This window comes from Rhopalosiphum padi, chromosome 2 (genome assembly GCF_020882245.1).
Source record: "Rhopalosiphum padi isolate XX-2018 chromosome 2, ASM2088224v1, whole genome shotgun sequence".
NCBI lineage: Eukaryota > Metazoa > Arthropoda > Insecta > Hemiptera > Aphididae > Rhopalosiphum > Rhopalosiphum padi.
The window spans coordinates 3,342,941-3,362,101 of record NC_083598.1 but is presented as its reverse complement, the minus strand read 5'-3'; the positions used below and the strand labels follow the sequence as shown (position 1 = coordinate 3,362,101).

Here is a 19,161-nt window from a genome sequence, read left to right as displayed (position 1 = left end):
ACTTCAAGATTTAAATTGGTATTATTATTAAGTATGAATATAAATTAATAAAGTTACATTAAAATTATATAATTTTATAAATTGTATGTTTTCTGATAGTAGATGTAAAATCAACAATAGTTTAAAATATAATTCTTTATTCATTATTTATTAATGAGTAGAGCTATTTATTATTTTAAAAACAAAATGTCATCAATTGTGGACATATTTTTCATGGTTAAATTTATTTAATTTACAAGTTAACAACCATTTTGTAATACTTAAATATGACTAATTTTAATCTATTAATAAAAATTGAATAAGAAATAATAATGAGACTAGTCACTTATGTTAACATTTAATATAATAGTGATGACTGATGAATCACGAATGTCTAAAAAGTTGAAATATTTGTGTCATTTGTATACTATATATTAATGTCTAATGCTGAAGATAGACATAAAAAGTGCAAGTGCATGGAAACCATAAATATTTTTATCATTGTAATTCAATATAACAATTACTAACCAATAATTTTTTAAACATTATGTTGAAATGTTTCTCTTAGATGACAATATTATGTTTAAGTTATTAATTAAATAATTAATATCACACTAAGGACAACTGAATACTAGAACATAATGTAGAATTAAATATAAATTTATTAAACACATTTTGATTAATTTACTTCGATATGAACTACTATAAGTGCATTTTTTCTTTTTTTATTTATTTTATAATAAAGCAAACATAAAATCAAATTTTGTTATATTTAAAAAATAATTCTTCTCACATTATTAGGTATGTTATAATTGCTAAGATTTCAAATAACCAAATAATAGCTGCACTATTTTAACAATATAATATTAATATTTAATTTACATATTTTGATACTAGTCGTGTATCACAATATATACAATAATTTAACAAAACCGTGATAAAAAAAAAAAAAATGTTAGTGTACACATTGGAAATATTTTATTATCAATACACATAATATTTAATGATATTTTAATGTATGAATACAAAATGTAGAAAAATATTTAAAAGTTAATATGAATCAAATAAAAATTATTTTATCTAACATATTATAATATATGTTTTTATATCACTATAAATAATGTAAAAAGTTTTGGCACGTCCATGAAACTCTACATTGAAATCGACAGAATTTAAAGAAGAAAATAATTAATTTTAATAATTATGAACTCAGTCAAAGTTTACCAGTCGATTTTGGTGTATACCGTCATTGATATATTGAGAAAAGCATTAAGCAGTAAAATAACATTATAAAATAACATAAAACAATCAAAATAAATATAAATTTATATATAGTTTTTGTTTTGATGAGACAATAAGTTATTTTGTTATTAACAACATTATCTCTCATCATTTAGAACACAAGTTTTGTGGATATACAATTTTGAAAAACTATTAAGTATTAATAATAATAACTTAACTAAAACTTTGAGAAATGCCTCAGCAAATTAACTTTGTAAGTCATGGATGAATTTGCAATTAGAAATATCCATTTCATTCATCAATTGTATTCTAATTAATACACAGTTTAAGTAATCATTTCTAAATATTTTTGTTTATGTTTGTTTAACATCTCTGTGACTGTGACCAATTTTTTCAATGATGGTTGACTTTTACTAAGATTTTGTAGTTCAATTAAATGTGTCTTACAAATGTGATGTAAGGTGCCTAAATTACGAGCAGGATCACCCTTGATTTTCTCTCCCTCTGATTCTGGTTTCTCAATAACATTGGATAACTGGTCTAAAAAGACAATCATCCTTTCTTTGTTCTTCAGTATAAACGGATTCACAACTTCCATATAAGGCTCTTTGCCACCAAACTCTACCAAGTTGGCTAAGTTTTGCAAGCATTTTGCTACCATAATTAGAGATCTAGCTGCCATGGGTGGTGGAGGTTCTGGAATTAAATTGAACTGTCTAGGGTTTAAGATTGCTGGGCACAGTAGTCGTAAAAATATGAAACCAGAAACTACCCGTGTCCTAACTAGTCTTTCATACGGCCACTTATTCATTACCATTCTCTGTAGACATCCACATATATATCGTAAAGTACGAGGACAAGCATCGGCTGACATAAATATGGATTGAGTGATCTCATCTAATACTAACAAAAGAAACTCGGCATTGTCACAAGCATCGTCTGGGGATTCCATTTTACATGGGTTAAGTTCACATGATTGTTTACTCTCCAATAGCTTAAAAACAGTTTGTTGGATTGCGGATTTTAAAAAATCTGAACAAACTGATTTCATATAAAGGTCCATTAAAGTTGTAGTTAATGATGCAGCCCTAAATAATGTAGTAGTCTCATCTTCTTTCATTATCTCTACATCATTTAAACTTCTTAATAGATCAGCTTCTTTTTTCTCATGCCGGAAAATTCCCATTAAAGATGTAGCCAAAGGCATGCGATCTTGGTGGCATAGATCTGCTAATGCTCTTACAGATTCTAAATCTGGATCAAGAATTAGCTGTTGCATTGGAGAATATTCTTCGGTTGGCATGATGAGATCATGTAAGTATCTAGTACGCAACCGTAAAGAACCCCATTCCCCAATAGGTGTTATACCACTTAAAGGATACCAGTCTTCAACTTCAGCTCCATTGTTTAATGTATTCAAGTCTACAGTCAACTCAGCTACCTCAGTATCCTTAGATCGTTTTCCTTTGTTGTAAATGCTTACAGTGAATGTCAATACATCAGGAGGTACATCATCCAAAGTAAATTCTTCATCAAATACAGGATCAGGCCCACTCTTAGCTCGAGTTCTGGCTACTTTTACTTGATTCAGAGATATTATACAAAATGGGTTTGGTACAAGTTTGAATGGTAAACGATGGGCATCCAGAATGTGCAGTTGTAAACAACGTAATTCACGTAATTTTTGTGCTTTAGGAACTCTTGACAGTTGAGTAACACAATACATTCTTAAAGAGGAAAGCCATTCTTGAAATAAATCTTGTGATGACACAGATAAATAAGTTATGGTAGCCAAACATGGTAGAGCTCTTTCAACTAATTGGAAACAATTGGGCCTATCAAATACACTTTCATGTACTGGGTATAAGTACGCACAACTCAATTCTATCAAACCTTTAGGTTTAGTTCTTTTAGGATTATCATAAAAACATAAATGAGTATCAACTCCATCAATTAATAAGACAAAGTATAATGATTTCCATTTCTTATTCTTATCACTTTTCTTAAACATATATCCTTGCATTTTTATTCCTTTTACTTTTTTGATCCCCACCTGTTCTCGGCATTCTCTAAGTGTTGCATATATTTTTTCAGCTTGTTGTACTTCTTTTTGTTTGATTGGTAATTCCAATAACTCATTGGAGTTTCGACATACAGGCATCACAAGAGTATGTCCCTCAACTATCTGTTCTTTACGATATCTATTTATAACGGCATCTAAACATTCAAATGTACGACCACCCATCAAATAACGAACACCTTTCTTCTCAATTCGAAACCTTTGAATTTGATTGTTGACATGGAAGAATAATGAATAATCACCCGGAGAATTATCACTTGGTCTGACTAAAAAACTTCCAGGACCAGATTTTACTAACATGTCTACAGCTTCATTTTTTGTTACGCCTGGATGAAACCAATCAAAAACTGTATTTGGATCAATGTTTTCGTCCAAATGATCAACCTGAAAATTTAATATTTATATTTAATAGTTAGATACCACTTAAAATGAATAAGAATAAGTATTTTTTGTAAATTAATAATACCAACTGTTTAATGTTCATTGTGTACGTATACCGTAATATATATTTAAATAAATATTTATCTATAAGCTTTAACAAATAATAAGATCAGTCATACTATTTTTCATTCATCTAATTTTTCACATTTGAAATTTTATAAGTAACATAAGTTACAATTAAAGTTATAATTGATTAAATTTATCAATTAACTATTTTTGTAGGTATATATTAAAAAAAGAAGTTTGTAATGAAATTAAAATGTCTATTGAGTTCAATAAATTAATCCAGAGGTTCTCAAACTTTTCAGGCCAGGCCCCCATTTTGGTCATCCACAGACGTGAGCCCACCTCATAAAAATAATTGTAATAGTCATGTTTAGAATAACAAAAAGTTAAAAATAAACAACAAATACCTATAGGCTAGTATTGATATTAACATTACAAATTTATTGTGTATGTGTTGATTGTTGCTGCCTGTATGTGATACATAAATATACCGAATTTTATACAATACAGAATGCGATTATTATTATGGAAATTTCACAAATCTTTTTCTGTCCTACCAATGCAATGTTGATTTTCAAAATTTTATTATTCCCTCCCCCCCTATAAAGCTTTTGCGCCCCCCCCCCCCCCCAGAGAGTCGTGTCTGATTTGATCATTCAAATAACCACTGTGGATTTACATGAAAAATTAGAACTTATAACCACCGCAGGATTGACAAGCTATCGACCTACTGAGTTTTAGGAGTTTGATTAGACAACAGTAACTACTGTACGATTAAAATAATTCAAATCGATTATATTTTCTACCAATGTTTGTAATAATTTATCACAAAAATAAAAAATAATACGACCAAACACTCAAAACCTGCCCATATTTTGAGCGGCCCACCGAGTTTTCCTTGGTAGCTCGCCAGACCAATCCGGACCTGCTTATAACCCATTTATATAGTTGTGAAATATTTTGAACTAGGTAGTTAAATTAGATTATACAATAAATAGTTATTACTTACAAATATGTTACATAAATACTAAATTATCCATTCATTTTATATTATAAACCCTAATTAAAAATATTAATGATAATTTAATATATAACTTACCAAGTCTCTAAAAATCATTCCTTGTTCACCTGTTCTATGAGCAGTTACCCATAGCCATCCATCTCCCATGTCATTGTGTACAAAGAATATGTCACCTTTTTGAAATGTTAATTCATCTGTATCTGGCATTTTAGTGTAAGGTAAAATTGCTACAACACGTTTTTTATCGTTGACCGGTTCAGGAGGCGCTACTGGATATGCAAGTCTTTCTCTTTTCAATAAGTCTGAACAATTTGTATAATAACCAATTAAATCAGACAAACTATCAAACTGACGGCCACCTATGTAGAAATCGCCACATACAGCTGTCACTCTAAAGTGATTGATACCAGTACGTCCCAGATAGGATAACACATATGAGCCTGGTTTACGATCACTTTCGCGCACCAGGTAACTACCCATTTCTGATGTCTGCCATAATCGTTCTTCTGCTGCATAACGACTCAACCGACCATGATACCAATGATTTTCAGGTGGTGCTTGTAATAACGATACATTATTCCTACCATCCAGTTCGTCTTGTTCTATGAATGGATCAAAGTCTTGATCGAGTATGTCCTGGCTGTCTTCACTGTTAAGACTTAGTGTAGCATGTACCTTATCGCGCAACACCACACCTGGACCTCCTCTAATGAACTCAGCCATAGTTTTCTTTATGAAGTCAATTGTGAACGAACTAAATAGCTAAAATCTATCATTTCATTTCTCAACCCACCAACCGTTTAATAACGATCGGGTTGACAGATGAACCAAAACACAAAAGTTTTAATGGCGTTCACGGAAAACCACCGTCCCAGCACTTAATGTTGACGATGTAAAAAACTGAAGAGTGAAGAATAATGAAATATGAAAACATTAATTTTTTAATAATTGATTAAATGAAAATATAATATTCTGGTGGTGCCTGATAACGGCGATTCATTAATGATGATAATATAATAATATTAATATATTATTATGTTATCAGATTTTATTCAAACACTACGGTTGTTACCACTTTAAAACCTTTATTAAACCACATACAACACTGTGGTTATTACCACAGATCAAGACATGAACAATGATTTGCTCACTGCCGAAAAGCCAATGCGAATAGGCCGGCTATCATACTATGAATTTGTGATAATAACGTTTACAAATACAAAATCCAGTTTCCGAAGTTTCGAACGTTCAAAAGTTCGAAACTCGGCTCGCTAGGTGCAAACAATGTTCCTTTTGTGAGGCTAAGATTATACTATATACTGCGCTAAAATGGAAACAGCTGTCGAAGAATATCCGCCAGTGGTAAGTGTGATTTTAGTGTGATATACATTAAACCTGAAGATCGTATACGATATGTTACAGAACTGGGGTAATGAAAAATTGGAAGAGGCACAGGATTCGGTCAATGAAAATCCATGGGACGTAGAGTCATGGGCTATACTGTTGCGTGAAGCACAGACTCGATGGATCAACGATGTACGTTCGTTTTTTGAAAAACTTGTTACTACGTTTCCAACTTCTGGTCGATACTGGAAGTATTATATCGAAATGGAAGTATGTATAATAATATTTATTGTTTGTAAAAAAAGGACTTAGATTGAAATACTTTTTTGTATAGTTTTTGATATATCTGTTGTCAATACTTATTACATTTTTGTGTTTTAGATGCGTGGTCGGAACTTTGAAAAAGTCGAGAAGGTATAGTAATGTTATATCTGACACACATATTTTAACTACTTATTTGTTTTTATTAATCTCAACACATATTCATCAGCTCTTTCAGCGTTGTCTCGTCAAAGTACTTAACATTGAACTGTGGAAACTTTATCTAGCTTATGTTAAAGAAACCAAAGCGCTTTTACCAACTTACAAGTAAATAATTTTACTTTATATTTAAATATATGATATTTTTCTGTATTTATACTTAAGGAAAATAAATAACTCAAATGTATTTATTGTACTGTACTTTATCATATAAATAATTGTTATTAAAAATATATATTTTTTTAACTCGGTAGAATAATATCTTTAAATAAAACATATCTGTAAATTTGTTATGTAACTTTATAGAAGCTATAATATAATGCATTTCCAATCTGGTACAAATTGTTATAATAAGGTTAAGTATACTTATCTTCAACTCAAATAATCAGTGATGAAATCTTTTAAAAAACATAATCTCTCATAAAATAACTAGTTTTTTGTTAATAAATATAATAACATGCCATAAAACAATAGATTTATTATATTAATAAGTATAATTTTTATATTACTAGCTAATTATTGTTTTTTAAAATATATTTGTATTAACTATTTTATATAAATAAGTAATAACTAGCAGCTGGTGTGCCTCGATTCCAGGCGTTCCTGGTTATTTTTTTTATTTTTTTGTAATATGGTAACTAAGACTCAGATTTAAATGCCCTAAATACTTTAAAAAATACCTTTTCATAAAATAAATTTATGACTTAAAAGCACTAAAATTAAATAACTTCTTTTAAAATATATTATAGAGAAAAAATGGCTCAAGCATATGATTTTGCATTGGAAAAAATTGGCATGGATATACATTCACATAACATTTGGCAAGATTATATAACCTTTTTAAGTAGCGTTGAAGCAGTTGGTTCATATGCTGAAAATCAAAAAATTACAGCAATCAGAAAAGTAGTTTAATTTGATTATTATTCCTTTTATTGCATAGTGTTAAAATTCAAATCTTTTATTTTAGGTGTATCAACGTGGTGTTGTAAATCCTATGATTAACATTGAATTGTTATGGAAAGAGTATCTGGCTTTTGAACAAAGTATTAATATTATGATTGCTGACAAGATGATGATTGAAAGAAGTAGAGATTATATGAATGCCAGAAGAGTCACCAAAGAGTATGAAGTAGTTATAAGAGGACTGAATAAGAATTACCCTAGTGTACCCCCAACTGGTAGCCTAGACGAAATGAAACAAGTAAGTGTCTTATTTTTTTATTTATATATACATATATGTATACTTAAAAACTAATGTTTATTTCAATAGGTGGAATTGTGGAAAAAATATATTATTTGGGAAAAAGCAAACCCTTTGAATACCGAAGACACTGCACTGATTACAAGACGAGTTATGTTTGCTTTTGACCAAGCGCTATTATGCATGACTCATCATCCTGACTTTTGGTATGAAGCTGCTCAGTTTTTAGATGGAAGTTCTAAAATTCTCTCAGAAAAAGGAGTAAGCATTAATAAACAATTATCTGCAAATTATTTAAATTTATAATAATAAAATAACATTTATGTGTTTAGGATATATCAGCAGCTAAACAGTATAGTGATGAAGCAGCTAATGTTTATGAAAGAGCAATTGGTACTGTATTGAATACAAGTATGTTATTACGATTTGCTTATGCTGATTTTGAAGAAGGTCGTATGAATTATGAAAAAGTCCATAGTATTTATAAAAGTTATTTAGATAATGAAATTACCACTGATCCAACACTGGTATGAATTTTAAAATTTGTTTAGTATCATCTAAATAATTAATTTAATATTTTTATGGTTTTGTAGACATATGTACAATATATGAAATTTGCTCGCCGTGCTGAAGGAATAAAATCCGCACGAGCCGTTTTTAAAAAAGCAAGAGAAGACCCTAGATCTAAGTACCATGTCTATGTCTCTGCTGCTTTAATGGAATATTACTGTAGTAAAGATAAAAACATTGCTTTTCGTATTTTTGAGCTTGGATTAAAAAAGTATTGCGACAACCCACAGTATATTATTAGTTACATAGATTATCTTTCTCATCTCAATGGTAATTAATTCATGTATAGTTATGATAATATTTTATTAATTTTTTGTATTAATATTTTTATAGAGGATAATAATACAAGGGTATTATTTGAGAGAGTTCTATCAAACACAAGTCTTGAACCAGAAAAATCTGTGTAATAATTGCTATTTTTTAATAAATTTTAATTTACAATAATGTAAACACATGTTAATTTAATTTGTATTAATTTCAGAGATATTTGGAATCGATTCCTTGAATTTGAATCAAATATAGGAGATTTATCAAGTATACTGAAAGTAGAAAAACGGCGATCAGCTGTTTTTGGCAAGGTAATTTAAAATAATTAAATAAGAACATTAAATATAAATACTTAATACATACATTTTTTTGAATTTAGCTAGTAGAATTTGAAGGAAAAGAAACGGCACAACTTGTGGACAGGTATAGGTTTTTAAACCTATTTCCATGTACAAGTCCTGAATTGAGATCTATTGGATATAATGAAGTTACTAATACAGTATCTAAAACAATGCATAATTCTACTCAAAGATCTGCGGTTATTGATGGATTAGATGACTTAGATAATCGACCTAATGAAAAGCGATTACCACTGCCCGATATTTCTCAAATGGTACCTTATAAACCAAAATTGAATGCTTTTCCAGGCGAACATATTGTACCAGGTAATTAAAGTTAATTATTTGTTTATTTTCTAAATATTAAAAATAAATATTTAAAGGAGGAACATTTCCACCGCCACCACCTGCTTGCCAGCTAATGCAAGTATTACCACCACCTGGTTGTTTCCATGGCCCATTTGTATCTGTAGACATGCTTATGGATATATTCCTTAGACTTATACTTCCTGACAAAGGTAAGTCCTTTAATTAATATATTTTTTTTTAATATTAAAATACTATATTTGATTTGAGATTATCCACCTGGCACTATTATGTAATGAAATTAAATTATTCCATTGCTGCTTGTTAGCCACAAGATTTTTTAGATACTTTTATGTTTTACACAGTGGTGTCATTTGGACCATGCGATGTACACATTTTTGTTTTTTAAATCTATTATTATTATGATTACTGATTAGCCCAGTGTTTCCCAACCTATGGGTCGTGTAATTTTTTTTATGGGTCGCGACTGGCTAAACTTCCCTATAAATAAATATATAATCATACTATATAATCACATTTTTTTTTTAGTGAGGGTGGGTTGTCATTACAAAAAGGTTGGGAAATACTGATTTAGCCCACTTCTTAAATTGGCTGGATTGAAAATTAAATTAATTCTCTACAGGGTTTGTGACCTATATAAAAAATGTTTAATAATAAAAAAAAATTAGTTATGCCAAAGTCGTATATCTTTAATGCAAGACATTTTTAAAAAATTTTATTTTGTTTTGATACATACATTACGAGCGGTTCCCAAGTTATACTTGCTTAAAAATAAAATATAACCACATAATATATTACAATATAATGTTATAAATAATTTTTAAAAAGAGATATGTTTAAAATTATACATATGAAGTCATGAAGAATATATTTGGATTGGTTCATATTTACTAGATAAATTTGTTGATGAGATTTATTCAGTTTTTAAGTTACAATCATTATTTATTAGTCTGATATTGAGGAACATAAAAGGTTAATCTGGATGATCTACCATAGAAGTTTAGGTGCATCAATACTAACAAGTTTGCTAAGCAAGTTGCCAAACACTCTTTGATAGGATAAACTACTAAGCTTTATATGGTGTAGAATAGGGGAATATTCATGTGGTAGACACTTATTGTTAAGATATAGAAATAAAACTAAAGAATTTACGCTGAACACGTTCGAGTTAGTAAGAGTAGATACAGTTTAAGGATTCCATATTATACCTACATCATAAGAGTTGTAGTTTCCAGATTTTTATAACTATCATTATAACAATCCCTTAAAAGTGATATAGTTAAAATATTAAATCTCTCTAAAAGTCTAAATGTTTCTAATGTGATTATCAATATTTTTAGTTAATTTAAGCACATAATAGTTTGCTAGCAAAAACCTTGAACATTTTTTAAGAATAATATTTTAATTAAGAAATTATAATTTGTAACAACCTAGTTATTCTTTAATATATTATTATTATTATTTAAAAAGTATTTTATTTAACTTGGAAATAATTAATTAGTCTAAAAGTTTGGCAGCTTTTTATACACGCGGCCCAAGTTTTTTCATTCTTTCATCGAAGGTCACATTAAATTGTTAAAATAAACAATATTAAAAAGTAGGAAAGTGAGTAACTGCTCTTTGGTACGTTTGAGGCCAGGCATACCTTATCTCTTTAATGGATGTGTTAAATTTGAATTCAATAATATGTTATATATAAGAAATTATTCTGAAAGGAGATGACCTAAATTTGTAATTCATTTTATTATTAGTAATATAGAATAAATTATAAGTAGGTAATATCTTAAAAATTAATTTAAATATTTTGAAAACTTCATTGAGTATTGCACAATGCACATAATAATTTAAGTAGCAGTGATATATTTAAAAATTTTATAGTTAATACTTTTTTTGTTCCCAAATCTTAAAACCATTTGTATAAAATATAAATATAAGTGCATTTAGTGAAAAGGAGATGCTTGGTAGTGGTAAATTATAAATCTGCAACAGTAAAATTTAACAATAACAATAATTGCGATATGTTGTTCGCACAAAACAAATTATTTTAATTTAAAATAAAGTTAAAAAATAAATTGAGTTAATATTATTTTTATTTTACTTTAATATTTGATCATGAACAATGTACTTATACAAATATGAACATACAACTATACAAGTATGTTGAAAAAATAATACATATTATGTATTTTGTTTAATTATATTTCAACAATTTAATAATATGTATTTGTTTAAAACGTATATTTTATTCTATAACTTTATTTCATTAAATATCATTGTTTATAATATACCTAAAAAAATACATTAAGAAATATGGGTGATGTTTTGTTGCACTTTCTATTGGAATAAATTCACTTATTTAATATTTTGAAACTTAAAGGTTAGACCAGTGGTGACCAAACTACGGCCGCCATCATTTAATATCTAGCCCGCGAAAGAACTATAATATTTTATATTTACGTAAAAAAAAAAAATTTTAATTTATGTAAAAAAAAGGCCCTGGTAAAAAGTTTTTTTTTATGGCCCGAGGTAAAAAAAATTTGGCCACCACTGGGTTAGACTATTATTTAGGGTAACTTGTAGGAATTTTTTGATATTTTAAAGTTAGTTATAAATATGTAAAATATTACAATTTTGAAATCCTCATATATCATTTAAAAATTAAAATGTAAATAAAAACCTTCAAAACTCCTTAAATAATATTCAGAACTTTAAATTTGATTATATTAAGAAAATTCACTCTATTACACAATTAAATTTTAATAAACAGATTTTCTATGTAGTGTGTTTATAGCATATTTTGCAGGTGTGATGTCCTCTTGAGATTATCTAATTATAACATCAAACTAGTAGCTATTCATTTGTAATAAATACCATATTTAACACGTGCAATATGTATTGTAGGTATTTGTTGTCGTAAAATTTACTTATTACACTAATTTATACACAAGTATTTATAATTTCTTAACTTGGTATGATTATAAAAATATTTTGATGTATTAACTACAATACTTAACAATAAATTTATATTGTCTTTTATAGCACCAATTCCTAAAGCTGATAATGGATGTGATGTGAAATTATTTGACACTGCTATGTCAGTGCAATGGGCGAATGAAGATACAGCACATGGTGGCTCCAATAAGAAAAAACGTAGAATAGGAGGACTATCTGGTAAAGGTGACGACAGTGATGAAGACATTAACTTAGTACCACCACCATTTGATATATATCGTTCAAGACAACAAAAGCGTGTGTCCAAATAAATCATTTGAATTATATAAGTAGACTACTAAGTATAAATGCTATTTTTTATCCTTGTCTACTGGAATTATCATTTACATTTATTCATTTCAATATGGTTTTTTTTTTTTAAATTTGTAAATAGTTATTTGAATTAAATAATTATTTTAGCATATTTGTTTATAAGCCAAACTAAGACATATAGTATACATTTGTAAAAAAAAAACTAATTATTGATTTCATAATTACGTGAAGCTATCATTAATGTTAATAGAAATTCTTGAATCAATATAATGGGCTCTTCCAAAGTCACTACTTGTACATAATAAATAATTTACATCACTAAGAAACATAAAGTGGCTCTCTTACCACTAATAAAAGGAGCAATACATTAATAATTTATACTTCCTATAATGTGCTATAATCATGTTTTTGATATGCAAAGAATTGTGAACAGTTTATTTGCTGTTTATCTTCAAAGTGTTTACATTATCTCTAGATTATAAAGTCTAGAATAATATGTTTCATATTTGCATATCATATTATTATTAACTGTATTATCTATTCAATGGAAATATGAGGTAGGGCTGTGGCCCTAACTAAAAATGTCCTGGCAATTTGCATACCACTGGCTCAACCTTTTTTCAACCAAAATTAATTTGTTTATAGGTATTTCATAAGTTAAAATTTTTAATAGTTGACTGTAACCTGCAGGTACAAAAGAATATTATGTAACTAGCAATAAATTATTGTTGTATATATGTACAGTATACTGACTATACTATGTATATTTTTTTATTTTGTCAAAAATATAAACAAATATTTCAAAGAAAAACAACTTTAGTGACGTTTTCGTTAAACCTAAAAAATAATTTTAATTAGGTAATAGGTTATATTAATTTTTTTTCTCAGTATAGAGCTGAAACCTAAAATCTCATTTTACATAGCCAAATCTTATAATTGTTGACCTCCCTATTTACGATAGATAAAAATTCTCAGCACTACAAATTTTTTTATTGACTGCAATTTGTACCTTGCACAATATGTCGAAATCAATACATTTTAATACATTTTTATCACTACAAAATAGAAATAGCCATCTCTGAAACCAAAACACTTTACCTTTAAACAGCTATAAATATGGGAAACTGCTTAAAATAAATGCTATTATGAAAATTTTGTTTTTTATAAACCATATGTATTCAATTTATTGTTAATGCCATGAAACGATCAACGTTACTATTTTTTGAAAACATGATTTTTAATGTTGATAAATTATTGACTTGGAAAACAAACTGCACTAACTGCAGTATTATAATTTAATTGTTTAAGTACTCTTAAAAAATAGTAATCACCAAACCATGGAGGTACCAAGACTATAAACTATTAGATATCAAGACTTAAACTATTATGTCTTATTTTCCCTGATTGTGACAAAATAGATCTCATAATATTTTCATATCCACTATAATAGATATATTATAGAAAAATAAAATAATATGTGTTATTTTAATATTCGCATTAATCGCATTAATAATTATATTGATGATAAATAACGAAATATTATTATATTATTATTATTAATATATTTGTATATTATTTTCATTTTTCAGTAAACTGTCAAAAAGGTTGTCAAATTTTGACAATGAGATTTTAATTAATAATGATCTAAAACAATTTTTCCGACGATTACAATAATTTATTGAAGAAAGAGCAATTGTTGTTTAACTTAGAATTTATTAAACCGTCAAAATCTTTTATTAATAGCACACCAAAAGTTTATGAATGGAAAAACCTTCCAAAATTTAAAAATATTTGTAGTGTTAAAATAAATACTCTGGCCTCAGGTGATGTTGTATTTTTAAGTTGTGTCACAGCACTTACAGCTGCAGCCTATACCTAAAGAATATCTTCTAAATTTTAAAATTGAATAGTTTATAGTTTTCTATAGTCATACGTTACCTGAAACCAGTGAAACCAACAGGATTGTACATAATGATGATGGATCCCCACAATCGTATAGTCATTAAAAAAATAATTTTACTTGCCTAAATGTTATATAGTATATACCTCCATCAAATCCTGTTTCTCGTGTATAATCATCGGTTGGGTATAAGCAACGGGGAATCCGCATTGAATAATCTAGAGGAAAATCACGAATAACATTAATTTTGTCGACGTTTTATGGTTTTCATATCCAGAAAAATATCAGTACTGTTGTAGTCTTGTAATCGCGATTTATACCACCTGCCACCACGTGGTATGATATACAGGGCTGGATTGGATCGGCGAGTTATCGAGTAAAACTCGATGGGTCGTACAATAGTCATGAGGGGTTGCTGACTGTTTTATGTTAAGAGTTAAAACTTTAAAAGTTGAAGAAATGGAGACTAAATGGTCTAAACGTTGGACTTGCACATACCATTGTACATGATACACATGATAGTTGTGAGTTGTTGATATTAAATATTATGGTATAAGTACGGAAAAATTATATTCGTTTCGAATTTGTTTAATCCGGCCCGTGGAACTGAAATAACTGAACCACCAAAAATATTTTTTTTTAATATTGATTTTCCGCATATAATAGATATTTCAATATTTGATCTATTTTATGATGTATTTGAAGATCAGTGGGGCTTAGCCCCCCAAAAAATAAATCACTTAAAAACTCCTTAAAAAATAATAATATAATATATTATGTAAATATTATTCTTAATAAGGCTGAGTCCTAAACACGTTTCCTATTTGCGCCACTGTCGGAGATTATACGATTGCGACTGCGTTCATCGTTTGTCGCTGTTTACATTAATAATCACGATAACACAACAATTATTTATTATTAACTAATAATTAAATTTTTTCTGACAAACGAAATTTTTTTAAAAAATTTTTTGGACCACCATATAATTTATTACGGCAATGACAAGAATTTGGATTTGTTTCTCGCACACCCCAGAAATCAGCTCTCTGTATAGTGCATTAGTATACAGAGTATTATAGATTATAGTCTATAGAGCACGAGCAGGCTTCAGCTAGGATGAGGAGTTATGCGTTTCGCAATCTGAAGCTTTTACTTTTCATCTTCTCTATCAATAATTATTATGCAGAGATCAAGAAATGTATGTAGGTACCTATATGTATCATACTATCGCAGTATCGCCGTAAGTCAGATTAGATCGTTCTGGGTTTTCGTTATGTCGGTGCCTCGCATAGTAAATATTTATTAGTTTATTACCTACTATTGTGATGACATCGCGTTATAAAAATTATATTATACCTACCTCTACGTAGTTTTTGTAAAATTGCGTGCGCACGCAATACCAAATATGGCCTTGGACGTTTCGTTCTCGTGGCGCTAACGATATAAATATAAACAGTAATAAACACGCGGAAAGAGTTTAAAAAAAGTCAAACGCTCATAATATTATTATTATTGTTTTAAATGTGGTTCGTGCGCACTAGATATATACATGCGGAGGCCGGTACTTCAGTGGATATTGCGTCGAACTGTAAACCGCCAAAAAAAATTCGTAACGACTAACAATCATATTATAGATATAATATTATGTACCTGTATACAGTAGCGCAACCAGAATTTTTTCAAAGGGTGTGTCCGCCAGTAGCGTGTACAGTAGTACCCCAATACATTTCTAAATTTGTTAGTATACTATGGACAAAAGTTACGGTTCAAGGGGATGTCCAGACACCCAAAACACCCCCCTTGGTTGCGCCACTGTCTGTATGGTTGCAGTATAATATATAATATACCCAGTGGCGTGGTGAGCGATGTTTGTCTAATATAATTGCTTAGCACTAGAAATTTATGTTGTTTAAAAATTAAAATTTGTGTGGATGAATGTATAGTTAATTAGATAGTATTTTTTTATATTAAATTGTTGATGGCCAATGGAATGAAAATTCTAGATTACTATAAACAGTTTTCGATTATATATTATACTGTAGGGGGTATTATAGTGGGTGGGTCATTGTTTAAATACTTTTCTTAACCGTATAGAACTATAGATATCCACGTTAGTCGGTTAAACGTGTAGCCGTGTAGGTACAATCGGGTTTCTACTTATGTACCTATCTATCGCATGGGTCACCAAATGGTGGCCCGCGGACAAATTGAGGAGAATTGTCTCGGAACTTCTTAAATGACTGAAAAGTGTTATTAAAAACCATTGTCCAATATCGTAAAGTTCTATCACTGGATGGATTATTCGCTCAAGACTACAGCCATTACTGCCCCTTTACATCACTTTACAGTTTACACTTATACTTATTGTAAAAAAAAATATACATTACAGATTGTATAATAAATAATAAAAAAAATAAATAAAGGGTACTTAGCTGTTTAATATTAAACAACAGAAAGTACCTATATTCAGTATATTGCCATATTATTTGACCCTCTAAGCTCTCAACCATTCTAATTAAGATACGGAGTCGCTATTTTAATTTACTATATATTTATTTTGCTTATTTTTCAAGTATATAATATATATATTATTTTAAAACTACCAATTCGGTCGTGACTGGCAGTTGCTGTGATCGATTTCTGTGTTGTAGATACCGTGGACTGTGGTCTATGTACGATGGACGATGGACTAGATTACTAGAATAAGCTATTGGATTTCAGTATCACGAAAATGACGATTACGGTGCCCATGTCACATTATAATATGATGTATGATATAATATTTTGGCCGAAACCGCATATTATTCATAATAATTAATAACACATATTGACATATTGTGATACTGTTGTACCAGAAAAGTAATAATATCGATAGTAAACAAGTAGAACGACAGCACGTGTTTACAACACGATTTCCATAATCGTTTATAATTTACGTTTGTTGTTTACCTATCGAAAACGTGCAAGACCGAGTTCGTGGGGACTACCCAGTCTACCCATAATGATATGATAATATTATATGCATAATATTGTAGGTATGCTGAATATGTGATTAGCAGCTTGCCTGCTATAAGTTATAATTTTGTTTGTTTGGATTTTCGACGTAACAACTACGTTTACAGTAAACACTATCAGACAATACTATGAAAATAATAATAACAACAATAATTTAACGGTTTTTTTGCTGGACAATTAATAAAACACGCACGTAAAATGAAAAAATAACATTTTTATCAGCCACAGTGATGTTATTATGCAATACCTATATCTATACGATTTACCTATAACATTAAAGTTTCAGCACTTGTCAATAAATTTATGATTTGTGTACCGCCAATAGTGCTGTTTTCATCGATAAACACCGATGTTTACCACATTTTTCCGTTGTATTTATTTGAAATGGGTGTATACTTATACCTATATAATATATTATTATTCAAACACGCAATTTAAGGTTTTACATTAGTATATTTTATCATATTATACAGTCAATATCAATTAGAATAATTGTACCTATTTAATAAGCAATAATTAATATAAGCTGAATTCCTATAACGAATTACTCCGCGGACTAGTCTGCACGTACAGAGTGCTTGCTCTGCTTGCCCCATTCGGTAAACACCATTTTACGCAACATGTTTTTTTATTATTTATTATTCAGTTGGTATAAGAATAAATGGGTCTAGGTAAACTATGTAATATGGTCATTGGTCAGCATAATATTATACTAACACCGGTCAGCGACTTACATTTTTTTATATACTAAATACAAATAGGTAAGGCAATATATATAAGTATTAACTATTAATAGTATGTTGGAATTATTAAAGAATACTGAAAAGTGAGTACTTATAGGTTTAACCTATATCGTGTATGGTAATTATTTATGTATACTTATGTGCACGCCACGGTTGTAAATTCGAAAGAAAAGTGTATTATCTGATGATGGAACTAGCAACAGCCAACAAGCCTAGTGCCTACCACTGGACGCACAGATCGCATATCGTCGAGAGTTGGGACAAGTCACAGCCGACCACAACCCATGGCCCCACATCAGCTATACAATAAAAGTGCAATGACCGCAATACAATGCTGCGGAAATCTATAATTATAGAACAATAATTAATAAATAATTAGGTATTACAGCCTTACAGGTATGTGTACCTGTAAATTATAACTAATAATTCAATTACGTAGGCATTTTAAACTTGTCGGGAAATAACAGATATATGTTTCTAGTATAACACTACAAAAAAAGTACCTTTATCGACTTTATCTACCGCTAGTATTCTGTATCTATATTCTATAGTATAATAATATATATTGTATTTTTTCTATGGATGATGAATTTTGTTTTCACCTACGAATAATATTATTGTACTGTTTACTTATATTTATAATAACGTAGATAATAAATCAATTATATTACAACATACACATGTAGGATACCTAATTCCTACATTAAACTTTTGACTCAAAACAAAAAATAAAATCGGTACATATTTATATTAACACTACATCTTGTGTTTGTTGTTGTTGATGTTGTTGTTGTGTTATTCGAAATCATTTAATCCAAAACTTAGAAATTTACATAATAATTATAAAGTTAGAACCAAGTGTTTATCTCGTTGCTGTTATATTAATATTATTTAGTTGTGCATAGTTATATACTGTACAATAAATATTATAATTATTATTATT

The 19,161-nt window shown here is 28.8% G+C and overlaps 2 protein-coding genes across 2 annotated transcripts; one reads left to right on the top strand and one right to left on the bottom strand.

Annotated features, from left to right (window-relative positions):
* Positions 1–730: 730 nt before the first annotated feature.
* LOC132919491 (ras GTPase-activating protein 1) lies at positions 731–5,756 on the bottom strand. The gene is made up of 2 exons (XM_060981149.1): positions 4,848–5,756; positions 731–3,685 (listed from the first exon to the last, which is right to left on the bottom strand). The coding sequence occupies exons 1-2, from the start codon at positions 5,490–5,492 to the stop codon at positions 1,547–1,549; spliced, it is 2,784 nt and encodes a 927-aa protein (XP_060837132.1). The 5' UTR covers positions 5,493–5,756; the 3' UTR covers positions 731–1,546.
* A 202-nt stretch (positions 5,757–5,958) lies between these two features.
* LOC132919492 (protein suppressor of forked) lies at positions 5,959–12,781 on the top strand. Its single transcript, XM_060981150.1, has 14 exons — positions 5,959–6,131; positions 6,192–6,383; positions 6,495–6,527; positions 6,604–6,701; positions 7,343–7,496; positions 7,561–7,794; positions 7,864–8,055; positions 8,127–8,321; positions 8,388–8,634; positions 8,698–8,767; positions 8,846–8,942; positions 9,011–9,296; positions 9,353–9,487; positions 12,336–12,781. The coding sequence occupies exons 1-14, from the start codon at positions 6,099–6,101 to the stop codon at positions 12,557–12,559; spliced, it is 2,190 nt and encodes a 729-aa protein (XP_060837133.1). The 5' UTR covers positions 5,959–6,098; the 3' UTR covers positions 12,560–12,781.
* The last annotated feature ends 6,380 nt before the right edge of the window (positions 12,782–19,161 follow it).

Excerpts from the sequence above, each read along its gene's own strand:
- LOC132919491 (XM_060981149.1), bottom strand. The coding sequence starts at position 5,492 with ATGGCTGAGTTCATTAGAGGAGGTCCAGGTGTGGTGTTGCGCGATAAG. Across the intron at positions 3,686-4,847 it reads GAATGATTTTTAGAGACTTG|GTTGATCATTTGGACGAAAA; the intron begins GTAAGTTATATA and ends TTAAATTTTCAG.
- LOC132919492 (XM_060981150.1), top strand. The coding sequence starts at position 6,099 with ATGGAAACAGCTGTCGAAGAATATCCGCCAGTG. Across the intron at positions 6,528-6,603 it reads ACTTTGAAAAAGTCGAGAAG|CTCTTTCAGCGTTGTCTCGT; the intron begins GTATAGTAATGT and ends CATATTCATCAG. Across the intron at positions 8,768-8,845 it reads CTTGAACCAGAAAAATCTGT|AGATATTTGGAATCGATTCC; the intron begins GTAATAATTGCT and ends TATTAATTTCAG.